The sequence below is a fragment of the Anthonomus grandis genome, chromosome 8 (assembly GCF_022605725.1).
Source record: "Anthonomus grandis grandis chromosome 8, icAntGran1.3, whole genome shotgun sequence".
NCBI classification, from domain to species: domain Eukaryota; kingdom Metazoa; phylum Arthropoda; class Insecta; order Coleoptera; family Curculionidae; genus Anthonomus; species Anthonomus grandis.
This window is the reverse complement of record NC_065553.1, coordinates 670,900-695,669: the sequence shown is the minus strand read 5'-3', so window position 1 is coordinate 695,669 and position 24,770 is coordinate 670,900. Positions and strand designations below refer to the sequence as shown.

At 31.8% G+C, this 24,770-nt stretch overlaps 4 protein-coding genes across 5 annotated transcripts in view; 2 read left to right on the top strand and 2 right to left on the bottom strand.

Moving 5' to 3' along the window:
* LOC126739532 (uncharacterized) overlaps positions 1-5,959 on the top strand; it is a 40,030-nt gene extending 34,071 nt beyond the window's left edge. The window contains exons 3-4 of the mRNA XM_050445278.1: positions 4,229-4,429; positions 4,680-5,959. Of these exons, the coding sequence (XP_050301235.1) occupies positions 4,229-4,423 (195 nt within the window). The 3' untranslated portion in view covers positions 4,424-4,429; positions 4,680-5,959. The remainder of the gene's footprint in view (positions 1-4,228; positions 4,430-4,679) is intronic.
* Positions 5,960-10,741: 4,782 nt separating this feature from the next.
* Positions 10,742-24,770, top strand: part of LOC126739499 (vacuolar protein sorting-associated protein 35) — a 48,734-nt gene continuing 34,705 nt past the window's right edge. Inside the window, exons 1-4 of one of the 2 annotated variants that reach the window (XM_050445207.1) lie at positions 10,742-10,905; positions 14,375-14,636; positions 14,693-14,922; positions 15,004-15,196. In XM_050445207.1, the coding sequence (XP_050301164.1) occupies positions 10,793-10,905; positions 14,375-14,636; positions 14,693-14,922; positions 15,004-15,196 (798 nt within the window). In that variant the 5' untranslated portion in view covers positions 10,742-10,792. Of the gene's footprint in view, positions 10,906-14,374; positions 14,637-14,683; positions 14,923-15,003; positions 15,197-24,770 lie in introns of both variants that reach the window. The other variant, XM_050445206.1, reaches the window with a different exon arrangement.
* LOC126739510 (probable methyltransferase-like protein 25) lies at positions 16,738-18,124 on the bottom strand. Its single transcript, XM_050445247.1, has one exon. It carries the CDS (start codon positions 18,122-18,124, stop codon positions 16,745-16,747), a length of 1,380 nt encoding a protein of 459 aa, XP_050301204.1. The 3' UTR covers positions 16,738-16,744.
* Positions 18,126-18,796, bottom strand: LOC126739538 (protein LTO1 homolog). The gene is made up of 2 exons (XM_050445285.1): positions 18,650-18,796; positions 18,126-18,526 (listed from the first exon to the last, which is right to left on the bottom strand). Exons 1-2 carry the CDS (start codon positions 18,666-18,668, stop codon positions 18,126-18,128), a joined length of 420 nt encoding a protein of 139 aa, XP_050301242.1. The 5' UTR covers positions 18,669-18,796.

The window sequence follows — 24,770 nt, the reverse complement described above, 5'->3', positions numbered from 1 at the left end:
ACATCATGATATAGTAGTTAAGGTATTAAAATATAGGTAGTAGGTAATTAATATAGTGATTTAAAAATGGTTGCCATTTCTAGAAAACTGAGAGAACCCAATGGTTTAATTGCCTTTTAGTTATGCTTAAAAAAGCCTAGGTATTAAACTCCCTATTTGTTTAAAACATAATTCCCAGCTTTTTAAGCTGGTTCTGTTATTTCATTTACTGTGGGGAAACTAATGTAATCCTAAACCAGGATCAAATTCAAAGACTTACTGAAATATAGTAAATTATTATCAAGGGATAGTTTTGATTCTAGTTTTTATGGAAGACTGATGGAAGGAACAAAAAATAAAAAAAACAACAATGTACATTTTTTCTCAAAACCAAAAGATCTGGTCTAAATACATTTGCAGCTGTGACTAATCATTCACTCCTATAATACATAAAATAATAATTAGGTAATAATACCACAACACAGACTGTCAGCCATCTCTATTTATAAAAACTTGAACAAAGAAACTACTAAAAAGGTTAAACTTATTTCAAAAATTAAATTACATAAAAAATATTGCAAAATAGAAAATTTTAAAAATATCGTGAGTGGGAAAATTTTTACTAAAAGAATTTTTGCAATTTATTAAGCTCCAATATTAAAAATTAAAACAGAAAAAATGCTAGGCAATTCTAAAATTAATGAGTATGTAACTTTAAAATTCACTTTATATATAATTTTCTAAGATACTCATGAGTCATATAATATGTTCTTATTACTCTTATTTTATCCATTTTTCTTTACAAGGCTTTAACAAATTTTGTACGATTTTACGAAAGAAAACACCACAAAAAAAAGCAAAAAAGGAAAACAGATGGGTTCTTCTTATAAAAGAAGAAGAAGACCATACAAATGGCGACCATGGTCATTAGACAATCGGCGCAGGTATTGGCTCCTTCTACCCTTTCTCTATATCTATGGGAGACTCCCATAAGAGCCAATAGAACACTGCACGTAGATTGATTGTTGCGCCCTCTAAATATCGAGGAGTACTACTACTAACCGGAAGTTAAAATGGGTTTGTAACGTCATAAAAACGGGTAATTTAAAATTTGATTCTGGCGCCAAACTTGAATTTCGCCCTACTATACCGTGCGCTTAAAATTAGTGGGAAATGTGTGGTTTATTCACACATTTCCCACTAATTTTTCTATTTGCGTACTATAATTTTTGAAAGACCCATACATTTCGTATTAATTACATAGATAACTTAATCTAAATTGATTTTCTTGATGGCCAATACCAATAGCACTCAATGTTTTTTTTAAATTAAATAAGTGGGTGTAGGTGTCAAAATTGCCTTTTTTAACTTAGGAACGTTGACGTTTATTATTAACTTTCAAATTATTGACATAATCTATTCAAGAGAATTAAACTCGTAGTAAAGTTTGAACTAAATATTTTAAACTTCGTAGATAACTAAAACGTTGTCTACGAAGAATTCTTTGTTTTAAAATGTGCTATAGACCGCACCTTTTCTACTAAACAAAAAAAATGCGGAAAATCAATGGGTCTTAAATTGCTCAATCATCATCAGGCTCTGGAATATCTTCTAAAAGGATTTGTTTTTTTAAATGTTGTTTGATTGGTTATAAGCGATCATAAAGATAAGGGTGAACTGTTTGCGAGGATGTAACCTAATTTTGCTTCCATCAAAAACAACGTTTCATCTTTAAGAAAGCAGCATCACTCTCTTTCACTAAGCCTTTAAATCTGTTATCATTTAATAATTGATTTAATAATCTGTCATTTAATGTTATTTCATTAACTGTAGTCAATAATGATCAAACATTTTCATTAAATAATATAATCAAGACGGTCAATACTAAAAATTGACAGCGGTCCAAACTGTCAAAAAATTGTTGACAATTGCCTAAATTAACAGAACTTGACTGCTTGTTTGTTAGACAAATTTTAACATTTCAACAAAAAATTCTATTGATTCGTAAAAAAAACAATGAAACGTATTAAGGATTCGACGTTTCCTTTCTAAAAATGCATCATCAATTTGAGTTTTCAATGCCTCACTGAGCCTTTGATTATTCGCATCCTTAGAACATTGAAAGGCCTTTCAATGTTCTAAGTTCGCATCATTAATTTAAGTTAAGTATTTTTTTATAGGGGTGTCTATTTAGGAAATTTGACAGCTGTCAAAATTTTAAAAAGAAATTTCGACGTCAGATTTCACCTGTCAACAGTGCTGACAGTTAAAATTAAAATTTTTTTTTAGTGGCTTTTAAGCTATTGTTAATAATTTATTTCTGTTAAAATCTTCCTCACTTGTCAAGAGTTTTAACAATTGTCAACATTTTATTGATAGTTTTGATATCTATCAATCTTTTGTTAGCAATATGTGAAGTGTGACGTCCAATTTTTTTTGACAATTTTTACAAGTGTCAAATTTCTTATGCACTCTTATTAAAAAAGTTATTTCATTAATTAATATAACTTTTATTAATAAAAATTTTCCCCGTTTCTTTTATTAATAATTCATATGATTAAAGTTAAGTAACTTTTTTTGATAGAAGTATCTATTTTTTTTTTGATAGAAAGTGTCAAAAAGGTCACAAAAAAATCGACGTAATACTTGACCTGTCAAAACTGTCAAAAAAATTTTGACAAATGATAAAGATGTTAACAGAAATTTGAAAAATAATATGATATAATTATTAAGCGAACGTGAACCACAAAAAATTTTTGAAAAAATTTTGACTGTCAGAATTTGACAGCTTCAGACAGATTTTGATATTATAAATTTCTATTAATTCATAGCTTCAAAAAATTCTATTGATTAAAGGTCTTTGAAGCACAATGAAATTTATTAAGATTCGACGTTTCGATTTTGAAAAAACATTATCAATTTAATTTTTCAACGTCTCACTGAGCTTTTAATTAATTATTCATATTTTTAACGACAGTTAAGTAACTTTTTTAACAGGAGTGTTTATTTTTGAAATTTGACAACTGTCAAAATTCACTTCTTATGTCAAAACTGCCAACAAAAATTGACAGCTGTCTAATCTGTCAGAAAAATGTTCACAAATAAAAACGATTTTAACAGATATATTGGAATAGATATGAATCATTAACCATAAGCTAAAAGTCACTAAAAAAATTAAAATTTTGACTGTCAGAACTTGACAGATGTCAGACAAATTTTGACATCACAAATTTCCTAAAATCCTGTTCATTCATTGTATCACTGAGCCCTTAATTATTTATTTTCATGTTTAAACTAAATTAAGTTAAATAGCTTTTTTATAGGAGTGATTATTTAAAAAATTTGACGACTATCAAAATTGTAGAAAAAAAATCGTTGTCACATTTCATCTGTCAACACTGTCAAAAACTGTTGATTTTTTTAATCCAATTACAATATTTTCTAGGAGTAAATAACCCGTTTTTCTTCGTGCGTCTTCAAACATTAAGCAGGTCATTTGTTACTTTGATAGCTATCAGCTCTGACAACTGAAAAAGCTAATTTTTTACATCACAAATTTTCAACAACCGTCATATAATTTATTTGGCAACGTTGCTTAATTTATATTCAAAAAATTTCTGTATAGGTTTTTTAATTTTATTTAATTTTTGCTCACTAATATACAATATTATATTTAATTTTTACACACGCTTTTTCTCAAGTTTCCTGTTGAGATTGAGAAATTGAGGCTGTCAAAACTAAACCGAAAAATGTTAAAACTTTGACAGCTGAAAGTAATTTTAAGTCACAAATTTTAAAAAATTTATTTTTTTTTAATTTAAAATCATTTTAACGATTTACAGTTTCTAACTGCGTATCATATGGCAACAATGCTTCGATGGTAAGCGACGAGTCATTACGAGTCCATCCGATTTATACCCTGCTGCACGCTAGTGTTGCCAACTACACAAAATTATCTTTTTTTTTCGAACATTTTTGTCAGTAATATAAAAAGTACTAGCCGTACTCTGCAACCACATAATATCATAGATTCAAATGTAATTGCATTAAATAATATCAAATGCATTTTATTCATTCATTCATGCAAATGAATTTATTCCGAAAAACGGTTGGCAACAGTGCTGCACTCTCGAATAATCTTGACGCGCGTTATTTAAAATACCTCATGCAAACCAAGCGGTTATGCCATGTGATGAACTCAATCTATCTCTATAGTTTATATTTACTTAAACAAAATCTATATTGTTAGCTCTATGGATGCCAAAATTGCACGATCTACCTACAGTACCTTCAAGCGTCGAGTGGTTCGAGTTCGAGCAGCGCATTTAACACCGCCAGTATGAGTATCGGCACCTCGTTGGGAGTTGACTATAGCTTATGGTGTAAGGAGGAATGCTCCGACGGCAATGGAGGAGCTGCATGCCAGTGCGATCTACTCCCTTAATTGGAGGTAAGGCAAAAACATGATTGTATGTAGGCGCTAGTTCCATCTAGTATGTTAAACAGCTGTCAATTGCGGACCACGCCTTACTTCTCTAAAAATCTCTTTAAAACTTCTAAGCTCCAGGAGTCAAAAGATTTTCTTAGAAAGTGACAAGTGACAGTTGCAAATTGACAACTGACAATACAAACGTGACGTCACAATTCTGACGCATATTGCGGTATATTGCTACACATGAATTTTATTGTTTTTGTTTCAGGTCCGATTGGCGTCCAAGCTTCTCCTCTGACGCCTCATCAGTTCTTTAAAGTTAACCCCATGATTTTTTTTTGTATTCTTATTCCGTTGATCCTAAGTAAGCTAAAACTGCTTTGCAGTGACATGCAATAGAAGATGGTTGTACAATGTATTTTAATTAAAATAGGTCAATTTAAACGAATAATTTACTGTAATTATACTAATTAAGGGATTTTATGAACGGCAACAATGTGTCAACTTACATGGTAGTTTTTAAAATTGCTATAATTTCTCTTTAGGACCCTTTATACGTACTGCTGACTATACTTGCTAATTATAAACTGTATAGTAGAATGTAAATAAAATGACAAAGTCACAAGTCTTCCAATGTTGTAAATACTATTGTAAACGCTGGACATGTCTCATGTAACAGACCAGTAGTTAATACGTAGAAGTCTTAATAAAAAATAAATAAATATTTCTGGCACTATTACGTTATTATACCAATGATTCGCTATACTTAATAATGTTCCTTAATCAAGTTTCATGAAGGCCAGTATAAAAGAAGAAGAAAAAAACCTTTTGATGTCAGAGTTTCTGACGTTTACTACTAGACACTTGGGAATCCCGCAGTCATACCAATTGTATGTAAAGCCACCACCGCTAGATGGCGCATTAATTATCTTCAAGTTTGTAGTGCCAGTAATAAAGAAATAACTAATATTTCTTACAGTTATTATGATTTTAGTTTCTTAGAAAATTCTAGTTATAGAATAATCATATCAGATTTTTAAAATGTAAATATGGCGATTAAATTCTTTCTCCTACTTATGGTCAATACTGCTTTCGGTTCTGTTGATTTTGCTGAATGTTATAAGGGCTTATTTCACCTTTTGTCATTTATTACATATAAATATGTTTTCCTTCTATCTATCGCTATCCCTATCCATATAGTTCTAAGATAAGATTAATTGTTTCGGTTCTCTTATTGTACTTTTAAAATTAATAAAAAAAAATAAACTGTTGTGTAACGACAATAATTAAATTTAAGGATAATACATAATAAAATTGTAAAACTATTGCTAATAAATAGCAACTGTATTTTGGTGTAAAATGTGTAAGAAACAAAGGGCTTAAGGATCAATGTGCAATAATTTGATAAGAAGCATGGAAAATTGTTATTTTTGTTGCTAAATAAAGCCTAAAATGTGATGCTTCACTAGAATTTTATATATGGTTTGTTACATTTTTCCGCTGTAGTATATTTAAATATTTAGAATAAAAAGCGATTATTTTAATAAATTGCTGTTTTATTCACTCATTCTCGTTGATATAAGGCAAAATGTCAAGGTAACTTGTTCTATAATAAGCAACTCGGACTGCAAATGATCCCGACAGCCACCCTTTTAAAGGTTATGTTAAGATATTTTCCATGTACAGCAAATTTAGGAAACAGTTTATTAGAGGATCAGGCTAGAACGCCTGACTCACAATTAAATTGGTCCATGCATAAAAAGTCCTTATCGTTAATTGGCCAAAGCTTAAATCCATATCACACATGCGCCTTGACAAGTTTTGTCATTGTGAGTTAGACTGATTCGAATTTTGTAGTAAGTTTCTCTTTGTCTGCTTCCAATTTGACTTACACTCTCCATATAATCTAAAAGTGAACATGATCAGAAGTATTTATTAATTATATGTCGGCGCTTCGTTCTCCAATCACTAAATTAGAGAACTATATAGTAAGGCTTTCGTACGCTAGAGGTCACAAGTTTTGAAAGATGAAAAACATTTTTCTGATAGAGTCTATCCGCTGGTCTATCTACATTCTGTCACTTGTCAACTTCATTAGGTTTTTTGTGCTTGCACACTTTGTGTTCTGTGCTTAGACAAGTCACATGGTCTTTAGTTCTTTCCCTTAATTCATTTTTTCTAGGATATTTTCAGCATATTTTCTATATATTTGTCTTCTGTGATTTTCAGTTTAATGTGGGTAGGAATTCTAGACGTAGGAACTTCCGATCAAGATCAAAATCGGAGTCCTCCTTATGTGATACGGTACGCAGTACAAGAAACTCGACCCCAGATTTTTGGCAGAGTTGGCTCTGTCCTTCCAGGGCTAGGCACTACGATATAAGACACCGAGAGTGTCTCACCAAATATCTTAGATGTCATTATTATTCAAAATGATGAAGAGGCATTGAGTGCAGACATCTTGGCTTGCCTTGAAGAAGATTCTCCAGAAAAACTACATTTGGATCAAAAATACCCAGTGCTCTGGCACAGCGTTGGGACCATTTATGCCAAAAAAAAACTCGCTTTCAGAAAACATCCCAAATCTAAAATCTTCAATTCTTAACTGTGAAATCCAACCAATAATGCCCCCTATAACCTAAAAAAAAGATAAGTTCTTTTCACAAGACCAAAACCAGCTTAGTGCTGGAATGTCAGCTTTAGGAATGGCTTTTACCCCAATGTTATTAGAGAAGGGGGGAGGGGGAAAGAGAGATCAAAAATATTGACTACTAACTAGACAACTATATTCAAGTGGTTTCAGAGAAAAAAGTTGAATGAGATCTCGCAGCCCTTCTATTGAATCTCTTTATCTAATCCACTGATTTACAAAAGCGTCGTTAAGAAATTGACAGGCAGGCAGAACGTGGTGGCACGGCTCTTGTTAAAAATGTATTAAATTTTCATCTAGATTCCTGTTGCCATTAATATACAGAGTGTTTCAGAAATATGGGATCAAAGTTCTAGGGGTTGTTCTGTACAACAGTAGAATCCATTTGAGTATAGGAACCCATGTCCGGAAATGTGTCACTACGCCACTACGGCCCTAAGACGCGTTTACATTTAGAAAAAATATTAATTACCTAAATAGGATCTCATGCATTTATTTTTACCTTTTGTAAATGATACCATCACAAAAATTGTTCAAAATGTCTTCCTCCAACCTCAATACACCGATTTAAACGCCGCACATGATTTCGGCGAAAAATTTGATCCTCGTTTTGAATGATTTCAAATGCTGCTGTTATTCGTCCAATTAAGACTAGCTCTGATTCTACTGGAGTTTCGTAGACTAAAGACTTTACATGTCCCCACAAGAAAAAATCGAGCAACGTTAAATCGGGTGACGTAGGAGGCCAAGAAACTGCTCAACAACAAAATTGTTTTGTACAACAAAATAGAGAAACTCACAGCAAAAGTTTCAGTGTTAAGGCAAAAAAATAAAATGCTTTTAAAGATACTTCAAAAAAAAAGTCAAAGAGGGAAGTGGATGAAAACATCTTTAATGAAAATTTTTTCTCCAGGACAAATTAAAAAACTGGAACATCCTGAAAAGAAAACTGTTCATTGGAGCCCGGAGGACATTGCATCGGCCATATCTTTACGCAGTGTCAGCCCCAAAGCTTATAGATATTTACGAGCTAATGGCTATCCTCTACCAGGGCTCTCAACTCTTAGAACCTGGGCAGCCACTTTTGATTTAACACCTGGTATATTACATAGTGTTATCAAAATGTTAAAGGGTATAACATTGAATATGAAGCCCATTGATAAACTTTGTATTTTATCCTTTGATGAAGTGTATGTGTCCAACAGAATAGACATCGAAAAAAAATATGAACAAAAAATTGGACCTCATAAGAGTTGCCAAACTGTAATGATACGAGGATTATTAAAAAATTGGAAACAGCCCATTTTTTTTCAATTTGATCAACCAATGACGGCTGACATTATAAAAAGTATAATTATAGAATTGTATAATGTGGGGTTAACTGTGGTGGCAATAGTCGGCGACATGGGTCCTATAAACATGGGTTTATGGTCGCAGCTGAATATTGGACATACGAAAAATTGCCATTTCATTCATCCGTCAGATGAAAGTTTAAAAATTTTTGTGCTTGCAGATGTCCCTCATTTAACTAAGCTGGTTCGTAATCACCTTCTTGACCAAGGATTTACTGTAAACGGGGAAAAAATCGACAAGTATGTTTCCAAACACTTCTAGATTGTTCAATATCTGAATTAACAATTGTGCACAAGATAACCGAATACCATTTAAATGTTACTGGAGCAGAGCGACAAAAAGTTAGGCCAGCGGTGCAGCTATTGTCAAATTCAAATGCAAAAGCGATTAGATACCTTGGGGAAAATGGATATATGCCAGATAACGTATCATGGAAAAGTGTAGCAGATATTTGTCAATTATTTAATGATTGGTTCGATTTATTAAATTCAAGAAATACATTTTCAGGGTGCATGGAAAAAAATGCCTTTGGTACAGAACTGAGAGCCCAACAAGACTTACTAAATCAAGTCTCAAATGTAGTTCTGGGTATGACCGTTGGCACCCATAAATATTTGCTTCCTTTTCAAAAAGGTATAATTTTAACCAACAGGTCTATGATAGGTTTATCTGAGTACGGGCAAAAGAGATTTGGTATTGAATACATTTTAACATCAAGGCTGAACCAAGATGTGCTTGAAAATTTTTTTTCATATATTAGAGGAATGGGTGGGTCAAATGATCATCCCAGCCCCCTAGATTTTGTGTATCGCCTGAGATGGTACATACTCGGGAAAAATTCCTCTGCAATTTTCACAGAAAATACTAATACTCAAGAAACTATAGAGCCGCGCTTGCTTAAGCCTTTACAAGTAACATTAGAACCCCACCCCAAAAATGAAGTTTGTTTAACGCAAACAGTTCTTTTTAGCCTGACAAAAAATCCAAATATCGATACGGACAAATCTCTTGTCCTGGAAGAGGTATTGTTAGAAAGTTACGACGTTTCTGAGCCGGCATACACAGAAATACATATTTCTGAGGCAGAAGGTAACGCTGAAAGTAACGAAATTCTGAAAACTTTCGAGTTAAAAGATAGAATTAACGAGGATGCCTTAAGGTACATAGCAGGATATGTGGCCTACAGATTCAAGGACAAATTTAACCTAGGTGATGAAACAAAAAAAATTACAATTGACCAGAGTGTCACAGAATTGGCTTACAATTATTTCCAGAGGAAACCTTTTATATCCAAATGAGGAGTTATTAAATGCTACTAGGATTTTAGAGGTTGAATTCCAAAACATGCATGGAGAATCATTGCTGAGCGAAAAATATTTATTTAAAAAGTTGGCAAATCAAACAATGGCCAAACTTAACAACTAAAATCCCATATGAAGTTCTTTTGTGTTTATCTAGAACTCGTACATACATCAGATTACGAGATTTGAATCGTAAAATTAGTTTTTTAAACATTAAGAAACGATTAGAACGCAAAATGTCAAAGTTTACTAATGTTAAGAAAAAATAATACTTAATTATGGAAAAAAATATATAAATTTGTCCTTTTATTACTTTTATCATGTTTTCAATAAAAGCAGTTTTTATTTTTAAACAAAATGTACCTACTCAAAATGTATTTCTGTTTTATTTGAAAATTATTAGTCATAATAATTAAAGTGTATACATATTAAAATAAAGAAAAAATTAAAAAACATGTATTAACTACTTCAAGTTGTGTTTTATTTATTCTTTAATTTAATTACTCATAGGTTTACTTATTCATAAATTTTATTAACAAAAAATTTTTTTTTTAAATTTGTTCCACTAATAAATCTCGAATAGATTTTTTCGATTCTTTACACTGTCCTACGAATTTCAAGTCAACCCAACTCCATAATCCTCTAAATACGTAATACATTTTATTAATAATTATAACATTTTGGTTGTATTTTACAGTTATTAGACTTTTCCTGTATATTCTATAAAATAAAACAAATAATACTAAATAAAATTTTGCCCCCCTTAAACTATTAATTCAGCAAATGAATAAATTTTATCCGTTTCTATCCCGCGTCTAGTGGTATGGGATGTTACACACGTGACGTCACACCAACCGGGAAATGCGTTATGTGTGCGCGCTGACATACCGTGTTTTGGTTATATCGTGGTTCGACTTTCTTTGGCAGCAAGGATCATTTATGAGCTACGCTCCGCAACCGCAAGTTCGACAACTACGTCATCTGTCAAAAACAATATAAGACAATAGTTAGGTTAGGTTTCTGTATATAAACAAAAGCAACAAAATTTAAATAAAATATTGAATAAATAATAATATAATGAAAAAACACACGACTTTATTAATTTTAATTTGTTTATTTAATCGAGGATTCAGTGAGGAAGAATACTGTAGTGCTGATAGCTGCCAAGAATTGTCTGTAAATAAAAAAAGGTAAAACTTAAAATTTTTTTATCAAATAAATTTTTTTTTTATTGAACTCTAAACTCCACAACTAAACAGGAAATTTTTAAAATGATTATTTATTTTTTCAATAACTTACAAACCTAAAGATACTTACCTGTAAAGGACAGCAACTAACTAAAATAATATGTGCTTTAATAAATGACTGTTTAGAACCAAAAATACCCAAACCATGTTGCAATGTTAAAGTATTACATGTTTTTAACATTAAAGTAAGGGCAGAACAACTGCACAAGTTAACACAAAAATCTCCCTGCAGTCTTAACCTTAGATTGATATTAGGAACTAATAAATATTTATGAAACCTATCAAATAACAATATATCTATTAATGATGTAGTAAATAAATAATGCACCCTGATTTAGTCTTTTTTGAACAAATGTTTGCAATTTAACACTAGTTGCATTATAAGTAGGACTTTATTTTTTTCTCAAATATAAATACCATAAAAACTTCTCAATATAATCTATATGGCAATTTGCTTAAGGCAGCCAAATTATAGAAGCATACTCAAGATGTGGTTCTACTAAAGACGGTTTTAGTTATAACAGATTTTATAAAGAGTTTGAGTTCCTCATAATAAAGCTCAATATGTTATATGCCTTGTTAACAATATGGGTAAAGTGTACATTAAACTTGAATTAGATTGCAGATATATTCCAAGATTCTTGACGCTGTCATAACAAACATTACACAGCATTTGTCAACATTTAGTGGTCACAACCTACAGGCCCTGTTGCAATTTTATACAATCACCTTTTTCAGTGATGGCCTTAAATATCTTGGATTTATCTGCAAAAAGAAGGCTTTTTGAATGGTTAATGACATTAGGCATTAATAAAAAGAGTAAACAAGATCAGGGGTCAATTTACTTTCCCAATATAGCAAAAATAGAATACAGATCTCTAATTTGGTACCCAATTTATAGCTGATAGATGATATTGAGCGCATTCAGCGCAAGTTTATGAAGTATCTCTGGTTTAGAGAGGAAGGTGTCTTTCCAGCCAGAGGTTTGGATAGTCAATTATACTTAAATACATTTAATATTATACCCTTAGCAAAAAGAAGAGAAATTCTTTCCATAAAATTCTTATATAACCTTATTCATAACAAGATTGACTGTTCCACCCTTTTGGCTGGATTAAATTTTAGGGTACCAGGAATAAACTCTAGGCATTTGAGATTATTTTATGTAAATCCCGCTAGGACTAATATTTTGTTTAAAATCCCCTATTAATATAATGTGTCAGAATTATATTAATATTAATTTACATGAATGGTTCGATATTTTTGTTGACAGTTTAATGTCCATTATAGAAGGTATTAAGTAAATAGGTGATGCAGAGTCTTTTTAGTATGTATATAGATATTCTGTTTAAGTACATAGAATGTTAAGCATTTTGATTTTTCATTTTTATACTTATTTTGGTAAATATTTTTTTCCTTTTATTCTTTCCTGTAATTGGGTAACAAACCTGTTGGAAATAAATGCCTCTTTTTTTTTTTTTTTCCCACAGAACATTGGACATTGCTATAAATTGTTTTGAATAGCAGCCTTTAATTTTAACTACTTGCATCTTATTGAAGCTTAATCTTTATTGTTTATTGCTTGTGAAATTTCATCTTTAAAGACCTATATATTGTTAACTGTTGACCTATTACTAACAAAACATTGTTGCTCCTTACATAATGTAATATGGTTTTTTGTGACAAATCATTTGGAGCATTGACACATTTCAAAGATTTTAGCAAATGAACCAACACTTATGGACTTATAATTTTTACATTTTTAATATTACATTATTAATAGAGCCAGACTTAAGAATTCAAAGTTAATCACAGCATTTTTAACCCATTTGGAAAAATATTATTTTGTACAGCCACATATAATATGTGAGCTAAGGGTTTCACAAGAAAATCTAGACAGCCTTTATAGATATAGCAAGGAATATTGTCGGTGTCAACACTTTTTTTTGGTTTAAATTGCTTAATTGCTACTCTTACTTGGTCCTCAGTGATTGTACCAGACTCAAAAACACCCTGAATCCCACCCTCTTATTGTATCCTTAGAAGAGGGCTCATAAACAGAAATCAGCAAATGCTTCTGAAATTAATTTCTCCAGGAATACCATTACTCTTCAATTTCATGTGACTCCAAAATTTATTAAAATTATTGTTAATGTCAAGTTCAATTTCTTTTTGAAAGGTGAAGTCTCCATTGTCAATTTGATGTTTCACTTCATTTCTTAGACTTGAAAACTTAATTTGCTGAAATGTCTTAGCTCTGCTATGCCTATGTTCCTGCTTTAATTAGTTTATGAAGTTTATTTTTTAGTTTAATCTTATTTACAATATCTTTTAAAAGATTTTTATTTATAAGACAATTTATCAAGATTTTGATCATGAATGGTATGAAGATAGAGGAAGGAGAAAGTGACTGGGTTGTTTTTCAGTGAAAACTTAAAAGCCTTTGACATCATACATAATCATGAGATTAATGGTTATCCATAAATTACTTAGCCTTTACTGATGACTTAAAAATTTACTGTTTAATTAAAATGCTGCAAGACTGTGTAAATCTCTAGGTAAACCTAGGTAGATTGGCTGGTGTGAAAGGAATATGCTTACAAAAATAACAAAAATTAAAAGAATCCTTAATAGGCCAAACAGAGTCTGCAATATTTAACCTTAAGTTTTCTTTTATTCAAGTGCTTATGGCTTTATGAAGTAGTAAACACAGAATTTTCATGACTTGAAACATTAAAAAGACTCTATTAGTAAATGGGGAAAAGTGCTAGTCTGAGACGATTGACATAATCCAGGGTGTGCCTTAGGCTAGTAAATACATACACTTTCATAGCTGAACAGATAGAAAGATAATAGATAATTAGAGATATCTTAAATGAAATTAGGAAAAAACTGGTCTATTAGCTTTGAGCAAAATATTTGTTCACTTTTATCCACTTTAAATGGCAAAGCATAAACCTGAAATTGGTAATGTAATTGGTAAAATTTATTGGCATCACCTAGATAGATAATATGATAAGATCACCTAGATAATTCATATATAATATACTACATCCGCAATTAATAATTTATTTGGGCTTATAAAAGACTATACGATCAAGTATATCTTGAAACAATAAAATTTTTATTTTGCAAATAGTCGTTTCTTCTTGTTGATGGAATGCAGTTTTGGGACTCTAATAAAAAAAAAGAATTTTCCGTGTTTTTGGGGTGCATTCTTCTTCACCAAAGTAGTAGTGCTAATGGTATCTTCCTTATACTTCCTATCTTTTTATGTAAAGAAAAATCCCTTAAATATTTCAAACAAATGCTGTTTTGTTGGCAATAAATACATTATTATTATTGTTGTTATATACTTTTTAATCTTGAGCCTTAACAGCTATTAATAATAAATGCATCCCCCGTCTTTCAGATACATTCTTTATGATGTAAACCCTCAAGAAGGCTTCAACCTTCGCAAAGATGTATATGTAAGACTCGCCGTAATGGCCCAGCAGTTCAAAAAGTCCAAAGATCCCGACTTAAATAACACAATCCTTGTTTTGCCGCCGTTTTCCCATTTAAGACATTGGGAGTATAGTGAAGAACCTGAACACCTTCCTTGGTCCACTTTCTTCGACGTTAAGAGCTTACAGGAGTTCGCCCCCGTTATTGAAATGTTTGACTTATTTGAGGTACTTGGCTTTATTTAGTTATTAATATTTATAAACGAAAATTTCAGTTATTTAAGGACAAGGGTTATAGTAAATTAGTCATTAACCAAGTATATGTGCTTCAACATTATGAAGAGATGTTTAAAACAGGAAAGTTCCTAGACAAGTGGAGCATAGAGAAATGCACCAAACCGCCAAGACTGAATTATTTTTATTATGAAAACGTTACGTCACATAAGGTGCAATGTTTATCTTTTTGTGGGCATGCAACACAACTTCAAGGAATTTTAAAACAAGATAAGTCAAGGTAAAAGAATACAAATTATGTTCGTTAAATTCCCACTGTTTTGGTTACCCCTTTGTTTGATCCTGCCCTATTATCTATTAGGGTTATAATGTTTGATCATGCAGAAATCCCTTTACATGATTCCTATGGTAAAAAAGAATTCTGGCAGGCCCTGCGAAGCATGAGATTCAGCAAAAAGTTAAAACAATTTGCTGACAAATACAGGCAATCGATTTTACAATCAAATGATGCCACTGACAATACAGAACTACCTGAAAATTGGAGGAATGAAAAGGTAAGTGTGAAATGCTAACTTTTTATTGCAACAATTCCATAACATCTAGGAGAGATGGCGGCATCAAACAAATATACAACAAAAGATTTTTCAAAACCTTGTTCAACAAGAAATAGAAGTCTGTCTAAGAGTATTAAGGTTTCTACAACGGGTGCCACTAAAGCCCTTAACAAGTAAAACAAGTCCATTTCATCCATCCTATGTTGATACTTTATATAAAATGCATTAATTTGCTCATCAGTCATTCCTAAATCAAGGTTTATCCTTGCAGAGGCTTTTCTCACATATTCAACAAAGTTTTCACAAGGTTTTCTGAACCTCCCCACTTCCCTATTTTTGCAATTTTTAGCCTTCTGGTCAATTAGAACTTCCAGTGTCCTGATTTGAAGTGATTTGAGTACTTTTATTCGAAAAATTAAACATTTATTAAGTTTCAAATTAACCTAGTACTTCAAAGAAATGAAAAGTGGAAATCCTGGCCTGGCCTTAAAAAAAATTCTTATCGCAAAATAATAAACGTAGGTTCCTTAACGCCCTTAACACTATCAGCTTTATAAGAATAAGTAAACATTTTTGTTAATGTTTTAACTTAAAAAATATATCATAATAAACCAAAAGTAAAAAACTCTAACAAAAAAACTAAACTGTTTATAACATAAAACGATAAAAATAGGGACTTATTTATGTGAAAGAGGTCTGTAAAATGACACATGCTCCTGAGATCGAATTACAGGAGTTTCTCCACTGCACAAAGAAATTAGGTCCTGCTATTTTAGACATGTTATCTTTGGTCGTTCATTGTTAAGTTCTCCGAGGGAAAAATTATCTATGTTTGTTCTCTTCAATGTGAGGCTTCTGTAATGTTCATCACAGTGAGACACTTTAAAAAAAATTTATCTGGAATTTCCTTTTCAACTTTAATTTCAAAGATTTCTGTCCAGTTGATTTGGTTTCTGTCATCATCTTGGAGTATGCTTAAAACTTTTAAATCTTTCGACAAGCCTTTAAAATCTATGAAATCGGAATAATTCATTGGAATTACATTATAGGGATTTTTTAACCTTAGCTAGTCTAAAAATCGGAATCAATTGAGATGGAACAAATATGTTTCCTGAACGCGAAATGGCAGTACTTATGGCACTATGGATTGAGTCCCCTTCACTTTGACCATGAAAGGGCTCAAAAAATCGAAGACGAATTTGCCTAATGTTCTTGCTGCTTCTTACAAAATATAGTTACATTATAGCGTACCTAAGATACGCCTTTTTGTCTGCTGTTTTAAAATGACTTGATGAGATACGCCTAAACAGTTTGCGTGCATAACCCAGGCAATAAATTATATTGAGTTACGCCCTTTTGAGAGCAGCTAGAAAACACCAAATTTGTCAACCTCTGGGCGAAATCCAAAAAAATTCAAATTATGAATTACGCCCCTTTGTATGCAAGGCGACGAAATGTGCATCATATGCAGCAAATACAAACAATTGATGCCAGTGACAATATAGAACTGCCTGAAAATTGTGGGAATGAAAAGATAAGTGTGAAATGCTAACTTTTTATTGCAACAATTCCATAACATCTAGGAGAAATAGCGGCATCAAACAAATATACAACAAAAGATTTTTCAAAACCTTGTTCAACAAGAAATAGAAGTCTGTCTAAGAGTATTAAGGTTTCTACAACGGGTGCCACTAAAGCCCTTAACAAGTAAAACAAGTCCATTTCATCCATCCTATGTTGATACTTTATATAAAATGCATTAATTTGCTCATCAGTCATTCCTAAATCAAGGTTTATCCTTGCAGAGGCTTTTCTCACATATTCAACAAAGTTTTCACAAGGTTTTCTGAACCTCCCCACTTCCCTATTTTTGCAATTTTTGGCCTTCTGGTTAATTAGAACTTCCAGCAATGATCTGTAGAAAATTGTTTTACTAGGTCTCTCTTTTTTGCTTAAAATTCTCTCTACTGACTGCGCTGCTATCATTCTAGCTCCCCTTCCAATATGACACTGTTTATTTGTCAAAAATTGACTTAAAGGAAACCCAATGTTCAAATCTTGACCAGAATTTCTGTTTTTAGGGTACTCGGTTAAATGATGATAGCAACAACCCACATTACAAATTGTTTTAATGTCACTTTTTTGGGAAAAAAGTTTGAGACAAGTGGGTGCTAAGTTACCGCAAGTGTGGAGTCCCACTAAACCCAAACTTATTGGTCCCAAAGGTTTTTCTAAAAATATATTGGATACCAGCTGAGACAAGTTAACATCTAGATCCACATACTTGGTGATTTGCTTGTACAAATCTATACTGGTTTCCCTTGATTTTGTATTGGTAACAACCCCATTCCAAACCTTTGAGAGCTTGTTAGCCCTGTTGACAGCCCCATCGGTATTCACTTGAGAAGCATCTATTCCTAAAATGGGAATTTTATAGTTTAGAGCAAGCATTGAACTCAAATAACCTTTTCCATCCCCAATATCTATGAGGTGTGTGGTTTTAGAGACATTTTGAATTGCTGCAGCTACTCCACTTAAAATTTCAACCTCATGAGACTTCTTGGAGCTCATAAATATATCCAGTTTAATATTTGAGATGTCATCAGACCCGAGGAGCTTAAGTTTGTCAGTAAATTCATTTAAAGACAAACATAGCAAGGTATTTTTTAATGTCAATGCTCTGCTTTTCGAAATAAATTGATGTAAGTGCTGCATGTGGTTGGTTTTTTGCTCAAATATTGTGTTTATGGTATTTTTAATGCCATTACTTAAGCATTCTTGTCTGATGTCTTCTGAAATGTAGGTGCTATCCAAAAACACATTTTTATTAAAATAATCCACCATATGCACATTTGCCAGAGGTAGGACGCCCTCTAAAAATGCTAAAGTATGTTCAATTTGTTGAATTAAATTAGCTTTGTTTGCCATATTAAAAACTTAATCCTTCTTTATGGAAACTGGTACTGACCTTCAACAGGATACACACTCTTTTATAACATGATCTAACTGTTTCTAGAAGTTCAAATATGTCAAACTGTTCAGAGTTAGTGTGGGGAAACTCATCACAAACTTTTTTAAGTTTTTCTAAGAGTTTCACCACTTTTTCCGAAGCACTTTTGGTGATGTCCAGATGATGATCAACAAAAGCTTGATAATAACCAATTTCCGATCCAATTTCTGCCCCCCTATGGTAACCTAAGTGGTATCCTTCTGGGTTATCTTCGGTCCGTCCTATGGAATACCCCTGCTGGTATCCTTTTTCTATCACCTTTTCTTCACTAAACAGAATTTCTTCAAACACATCATTTATGTCTGGTTGCTGGACTTTAGCTGAAATAAAGGGAGTTGGTTAGACTTACCTTTATTTAGAAAAATTATCTTTTTTTCTAGCAAGAAAAGTGAGGTTATAATTTGTGTTGATGTGTTAGATTTTACGTTAAAGGGCTTTCTTACTTGATAAATCGTTCGGCATTATATGGGTGAAATATTTTTCATCATCGCATTATTGAATTTTGCAATAAAAAGTTTATTCCGTTTTTTTTTTTGTTAATAAAATGTTTGTAAGTTCAATTAAGTGAGGTTATAAAACCACAACATCCAGTGAACAATTGTTTTGACACGTCACGTCAAACGTCGAATCAAAAACTTAAGCCATATTTTAGCGGTAAGCGCCTATAAGCGTTTTATGTCATTCGAGCGATCAAGTTATGACGTCACCGTAAAAGGCGCTTAAAGCCTTTGTTAGCATTCTTGGGAGACCGCTAACAAACTCGATATGTCAAATCAAAGGGATAATAAACAATAAATATTGATGTAAATTATTTGATATTTTTCTAGAGTTGAGAAGAATAATAATTTGTAATATTAGTTTTAATTTATTTAATATGAGACAGTTAAGAAATCCAAATCAAACGAAAATGCAGAAATGAATAAATTATTAAAAAAGCTAATAGATTTGCAAAAATACACGTGAAGAACGTAAAGGTGAGGTTGCACCGATATTTTTTAAAATTGATTTTTGATTAGTTTATTTCTCTGAAAAAAAAAGTGAGCTTCTGTTTACGCCAGTAACTTTTCTTCTTTTTTGCATATTTTCTCTTGCACAAATGTATGAAGCCGGATTTAGACTCTGAAAGACGTTTTGAAAACTGACACGAATGGGTGTTTTCATGGTTTAGGTCAGTCTTCAAAACCAATTTAATACTCATGAAAACGTAGCTAATCAGGGGCGTTCCTGAGGTCCAAGGCGCCCGTGTGCCAATTGTCATAGGCGGCGCCCCTTGAGACGATTTTTTTTGGGGTGCCACGCCCAGCTTTATGTAAAACTCATGAAACTTATTTATTTTTATTTTGCAATTTAAGTCTGCAATTTTTTAAAAGTAAGTTGAAAAAAGTTGCGCGTGCTCCATTTTATGGTATATCAAAATGTAAATAAATAAAGCGTGTATTTCATAAAAAAATTATATTTAAACTAACAATAACAAAATAAATAAAGGCGCTAACACTGAAATAAAAACACTTGAAACACAGACATTATTTAAAGTAAAATTATGATCTAAATAAAATATAAAATTAAAAAAAAACATTTTATAATAACAGATAACACTCTTAAACATTAATTTTCCTAGGTAAATTGGACCTTACGTGCTTTTTTAAGGGCAAAGTCACTAATAATATCAGTTATATCAATTTTGTTAGCAATTTCGTTTTCAATGCTAATTAAAGAGAGGTCGCTTAGTCTTTGTTGTCCCACTGTAGACCTTAAATGAATTTTAATAATTTTTAATTTAGAAAAATTTCTTTCACCCTCTGCTACTTAACGATATTATTAAGTTCGGAAAAAGACTTGGTAGATTATTTAAATGAAGATATTGAAGAATATCTATTGGGTTTTTACTAGAAGGCAACAAATGAATCACATTATCTAGTTCTTCATGTAAATCTTTTGCATTAATGTCATACTCATTTTTATTTGGATCAAATAGAATCATTTCTAAATTTTCGTATTTTTTCTTTATTTTCCAAATTTGCAAATTCTTCTATATTAGTATTTAAAAACGAACATTTTTCAAAATTGTTTTTAAGTAGTTGAAACCGTTCTTCTAATTGTATGATCGCCGTGTCTAAGATGACGAAAAAAAAGTTAATCTTGTATAACTCACTGGGGGTTTTTGTTGAAACTTCATCTCTTGATTCATGATCAAATAACCTTTTTTTAAGACGTGGTCTGATAGGATTATATTCAGGAAATGTTGGATCACAATCAATATCTGTGGCGATAAGCTTAGCTTCATCGAGGATGTCAGAATACCCTTTTTCATTTCTAAGGTCTTCCAAATAGGATTTAGTATTTTCTAACAAAGAAACTATGACAGGCAACGTACTAGTCGAACTTTGCATTACCTTTCTCACTACATTAATTTTACTTAATATTTTATACCATACAGAGATGGAGCATATGAATTTGAATGATTTTATTTTCAAAAGCAAGGAATTTGCAAGATTGCGAGGTTAAATCGCAACACTTTAACCGCATCTATTCTGCTTTCCCATCTGGTATCTGACACACAGGCTTTAACAATAAGCTCGGTAACTCATCTTTAAGTATTTGCCATCTTTTGGTTGAAAAAGAAAAAATGTATATTTCTTGAATAATCGGAACAAAATTGGTGATATCTAAGGATGCCTTTGCAGCGTCATTGACGACCAAATTCAAACTGTGAGCAGCACAAGGTATGAAAAAAGCACGAGGATTTACATCAATAATTTTTTTCTGCAAACCATTATTTTTACCTTTCATGTTTGCCCCATTATCATATCCTTGGCCTCGCAGGTCCATAATATCGAGATTATGACTGCTTAGAAAATTAAGTAATGTATTGGCAAGTCCCTGTCCAGTAGAATCTGTTATTGGTACAAATCCAAGAAAACTCTCTTTAATATTAACAGTTTTTATTTAATTATTTAGGTGTACATATCGTACGACGACTGTAAGCTGATCTTGATGACTGACATCTGGCGTAGAATCGAGAATAATTGAAAAGTATTTATTTTCTTTTAATTCGCCGATTATAGAGGTACGAATTTTTTGTGCGAGTAAAGAAATCAGTTTATTTTGAATATGTACACCTAAATAATTGCCACTATTTCAATAAGTTTTAAAAAGTTACCATTATTACTCTCAAACAGTGTATTTGTTTTACTCCTAAATGCTAAATTTTGCCCTGCTAAAAATCTAATACACGCAATTATGATTTTTAAAACATTGCACCACCGTTCTTTTTCTAAATTAATAATTCGTTCATTAAAAGAATCGGTCGTGGTTTTGTTACGAAGAGATTTTTTAAAATCGACCCTTATATCCTTCAGTAAAAGGAGAAGAAACGGCATTGAAGAGCTTACACGGGAAGCAAAATACTTTATTTCTTAACAGAGAATATGTTAACCAAACTCTAGAAATAATTTCTCCATTGCTAAGCAGCCTTTTGTAATATTTTGGAGAAAAACTTCTTTGATAACTGTCTAACGGAAAAATTAAGTCTTTTTCAGTAGGCTGACTAGGTCCTAACTCTACTAAAGTCAATTTTAACTTGTCTGACAACAATGTGGGCCAGTCACTTACATCTTTAAGGTTCCTTATTGCTTCTTCGCTATTATTTACGGTTTCCAAGTCTACCTGATCAACTTGACTTGGCTCAGCTTCGTGATACTCGGACGGCGCCGGCGGATCTAATGTTGCGGCTTTGGAAGTGGAAGGGCTGACTATTCTTTCACTTTCAGTAGAACACTTGGACGTAGTGGCGATTTCGTTGTTTGAAGTTTTTGATTTGGAATTTATACTTGTTGACGGCACCAAAAACATTCGCATTGAGACACTTGCTTTTTTAGCTTCCTCTTCCTTTTCCAGCTTTCTCTTTCTATTTTGTGCTCCAGAGAGTTTCTTCCTATCAGCCATGACTATAATAAATATTAAAGTAAAAAATTAAAGCTATTTTAATTTCAATTTATACATATAAAGTGCGATAAAACTATAAAAAGTAGGTACTTATTTTGACTCAAGTTGAACTTAGTATCACATTATCTATCAAAATATTTTTATATAAATAAAAATATCTATACAAGGCGTTCCGTTGATAATAAATATTTTACGAACTTCTAGGGTAGATAGACAAAAGAAAAAGAAAAGTTCATATGAACATGGCTCCGGAAACGTTTTTTATATACCTACCCTAGAAGTTTGTAACATAATAAACACCCTGAATAAACACACCGAAAGTGTCGTTAAGGACTCTACTCTTATGTCATTTCCAGGAAAACCGGAAGTGATAAAAAACAACAACGTATGTTTTGTTAGGAATCGGTAGGTCAGACCCAAGGAAATTTTATGTAAGGTACGCTAATAAGGATCCTTGGGAGTTGGGGAAATCAATAAGCCATTTGTTTTAAATGGCGGCTACTTTGCTGACATCAGCAAGGAAGCCGCCTTGTCCATTGTCCATATAAAACAATAGGCATGATGGTTTTCTTGACTACCAAGGATCCTTACTAGCGTACCCTACATAAAATTTCCTTGGGTCAGACCTACCTACGATCGAAAAATAAAACAATATTTTAACACAAGTATCTTTAAGCTTATCCTAAATTTTTAGACTTATCAACTTATTTTCTAAATATCCGGGCGTGAACCATATTTATGAGTTGCGGGTCCTCGACGGTGACTGGGGTATCACGTTACAAAGTACTGCGACTGGCCAACAAAGAAACCTTTCACAGAAAAATTATTTAAAAAAAATATTTAAGAATGGAAAAAAATTAAAAACTGCTTTCACTTGTTTTTTAATCGCGAATGATCTTTTAATTACTTCAAATGTTAAACAAACAAAAATTTTTTGGAGGTGGCGGCGTGGCGCCCCCTCTACCCTGCGCCCGTGTGCACCGCACACACTGCACACGTAGATAAAACGCCCCTGTAGCTAATGTTTAGACTCTGACAGATGTTTTAATCTGCTTTATTCTGTTTATAAGCAAGAAGTCTGAAATACAGGATATCAAATCCAAAAACACACTAACGCACATACTAATCTTTTACAAGCAACTAGCACTAACATCAAAACAACATCTTTCTATTGGCTTAAAATAATTTCAAAAATTATTGGTGCTATTTTCAGCCTAGAAGGAACGCAAAAGGTGGTCCTTATTTAGCTGTACATGTTAGGAGAGGAGATTTCGCTTATAGGATCGAAACAGATCCTGCGTTACACGTAAAGAATATGGCTAAGCAAATAAGTGAAAAACTAAATAATTTAAATTTAACAGATGTTTTTGTGGCCACTGATGGTTCTGCAGAAGGTGTGAATGTCCTTTAAGAATCTTCAATGACTTTATTAAAGTCCTTTTTGTAGATTTCGAAGTGTTAAAAAAAGAAATTGGTGCAAAATATCGTGTTCACCAATACAAACCGAAGGAAAAGCTTCATGATGGTGAAGTTGCTATCATAGATCAGATTATTTGTGCACACGCGAGATGGTTTATTGGTACCTTTCCCAAGATTGTTTACTTCTTGTTGACTTTTAGTGTTTTTTTACAGGTACCCATCAGAGTACGTTTACACTAAGGATATATGAAATAAGAGAAATTTTAGGCTATCCACCTGACACTACTTTTAATGGTTGGTGTGTAGAAGGAGAGAAATGTGAAAAGCCAACAAGATGGTTAATAGAATACTAAAACTTTTTAATGTATATTTGATATTTTTTCACTTCCCTTTTACATTTTCAGGGCGATTTTAAATTATAGTAAGATTTTATTACTCGTGTAGACAATTTCGTTTGTTCATTTATCGATAGTAATGCTTGTCCCTAATGAACAACTGGTCTTGTTAAAAGGGCGCTTTTATTCAAACAAGTTCTAGATTATGAAGAAAGTAAAAATCGAAGACCAATTGAATTATCATGATTTATACTTATATTAAAACTTTTTTAATGAGTGAATACAATTTTCATGTGTTCTAATTAGTTTTAGTGAAAATTGTTAAGATTATTTAGTATCGCTTTCCTATTTATCGATAATAACATTCATTCCTAGGAAGAACCAGTTCCTGTAATAGCTGCGCTTTTTTTTGGTATGTAGGTATTCAATATTGTTTGTTTACTTATCGATAGTAAAACCCATTCCGAGCAAATAAATGTTCATATTGAAATGCGTTTTTTAATAGTCAAGTTCAAGATTTTGAAACGCTTAAATGTTAGATTATTTTAATTGACTTGATTTTTATTTTGATGATGAAAAATTACATTATAATTTGATTATTTCAGCCATACTGTAATTTAATTTTTCTATCTTTATTCTATATTTCTATCTTTATTATTTCTATCCCTTAAATAGTAAATGAAAAAGCGTATTTAATTAACTAATTTTGACGCATTGTTTGATCTCTTATCAATATTAACTTTCATCCCTATCAAACAACTGTTCATGTAAAATAAGCGCTTTTGTTAAAGCAAGTTTTAAAATGCCTAAAGCGTGAATGTCGAATATCATGTAAATTATCAATTTCTAGTCAAAACTTATTTAA

What these genes read in the sequence shown, in the direction of transcription:
- LOC126739510 (XM_050445247.1), bottom strand. Translation starts at nt 18,124, where the DNA reads ATGGCAAACAAAGCTAATTTAATTCAACAAATTGAACATACTTTAGCA.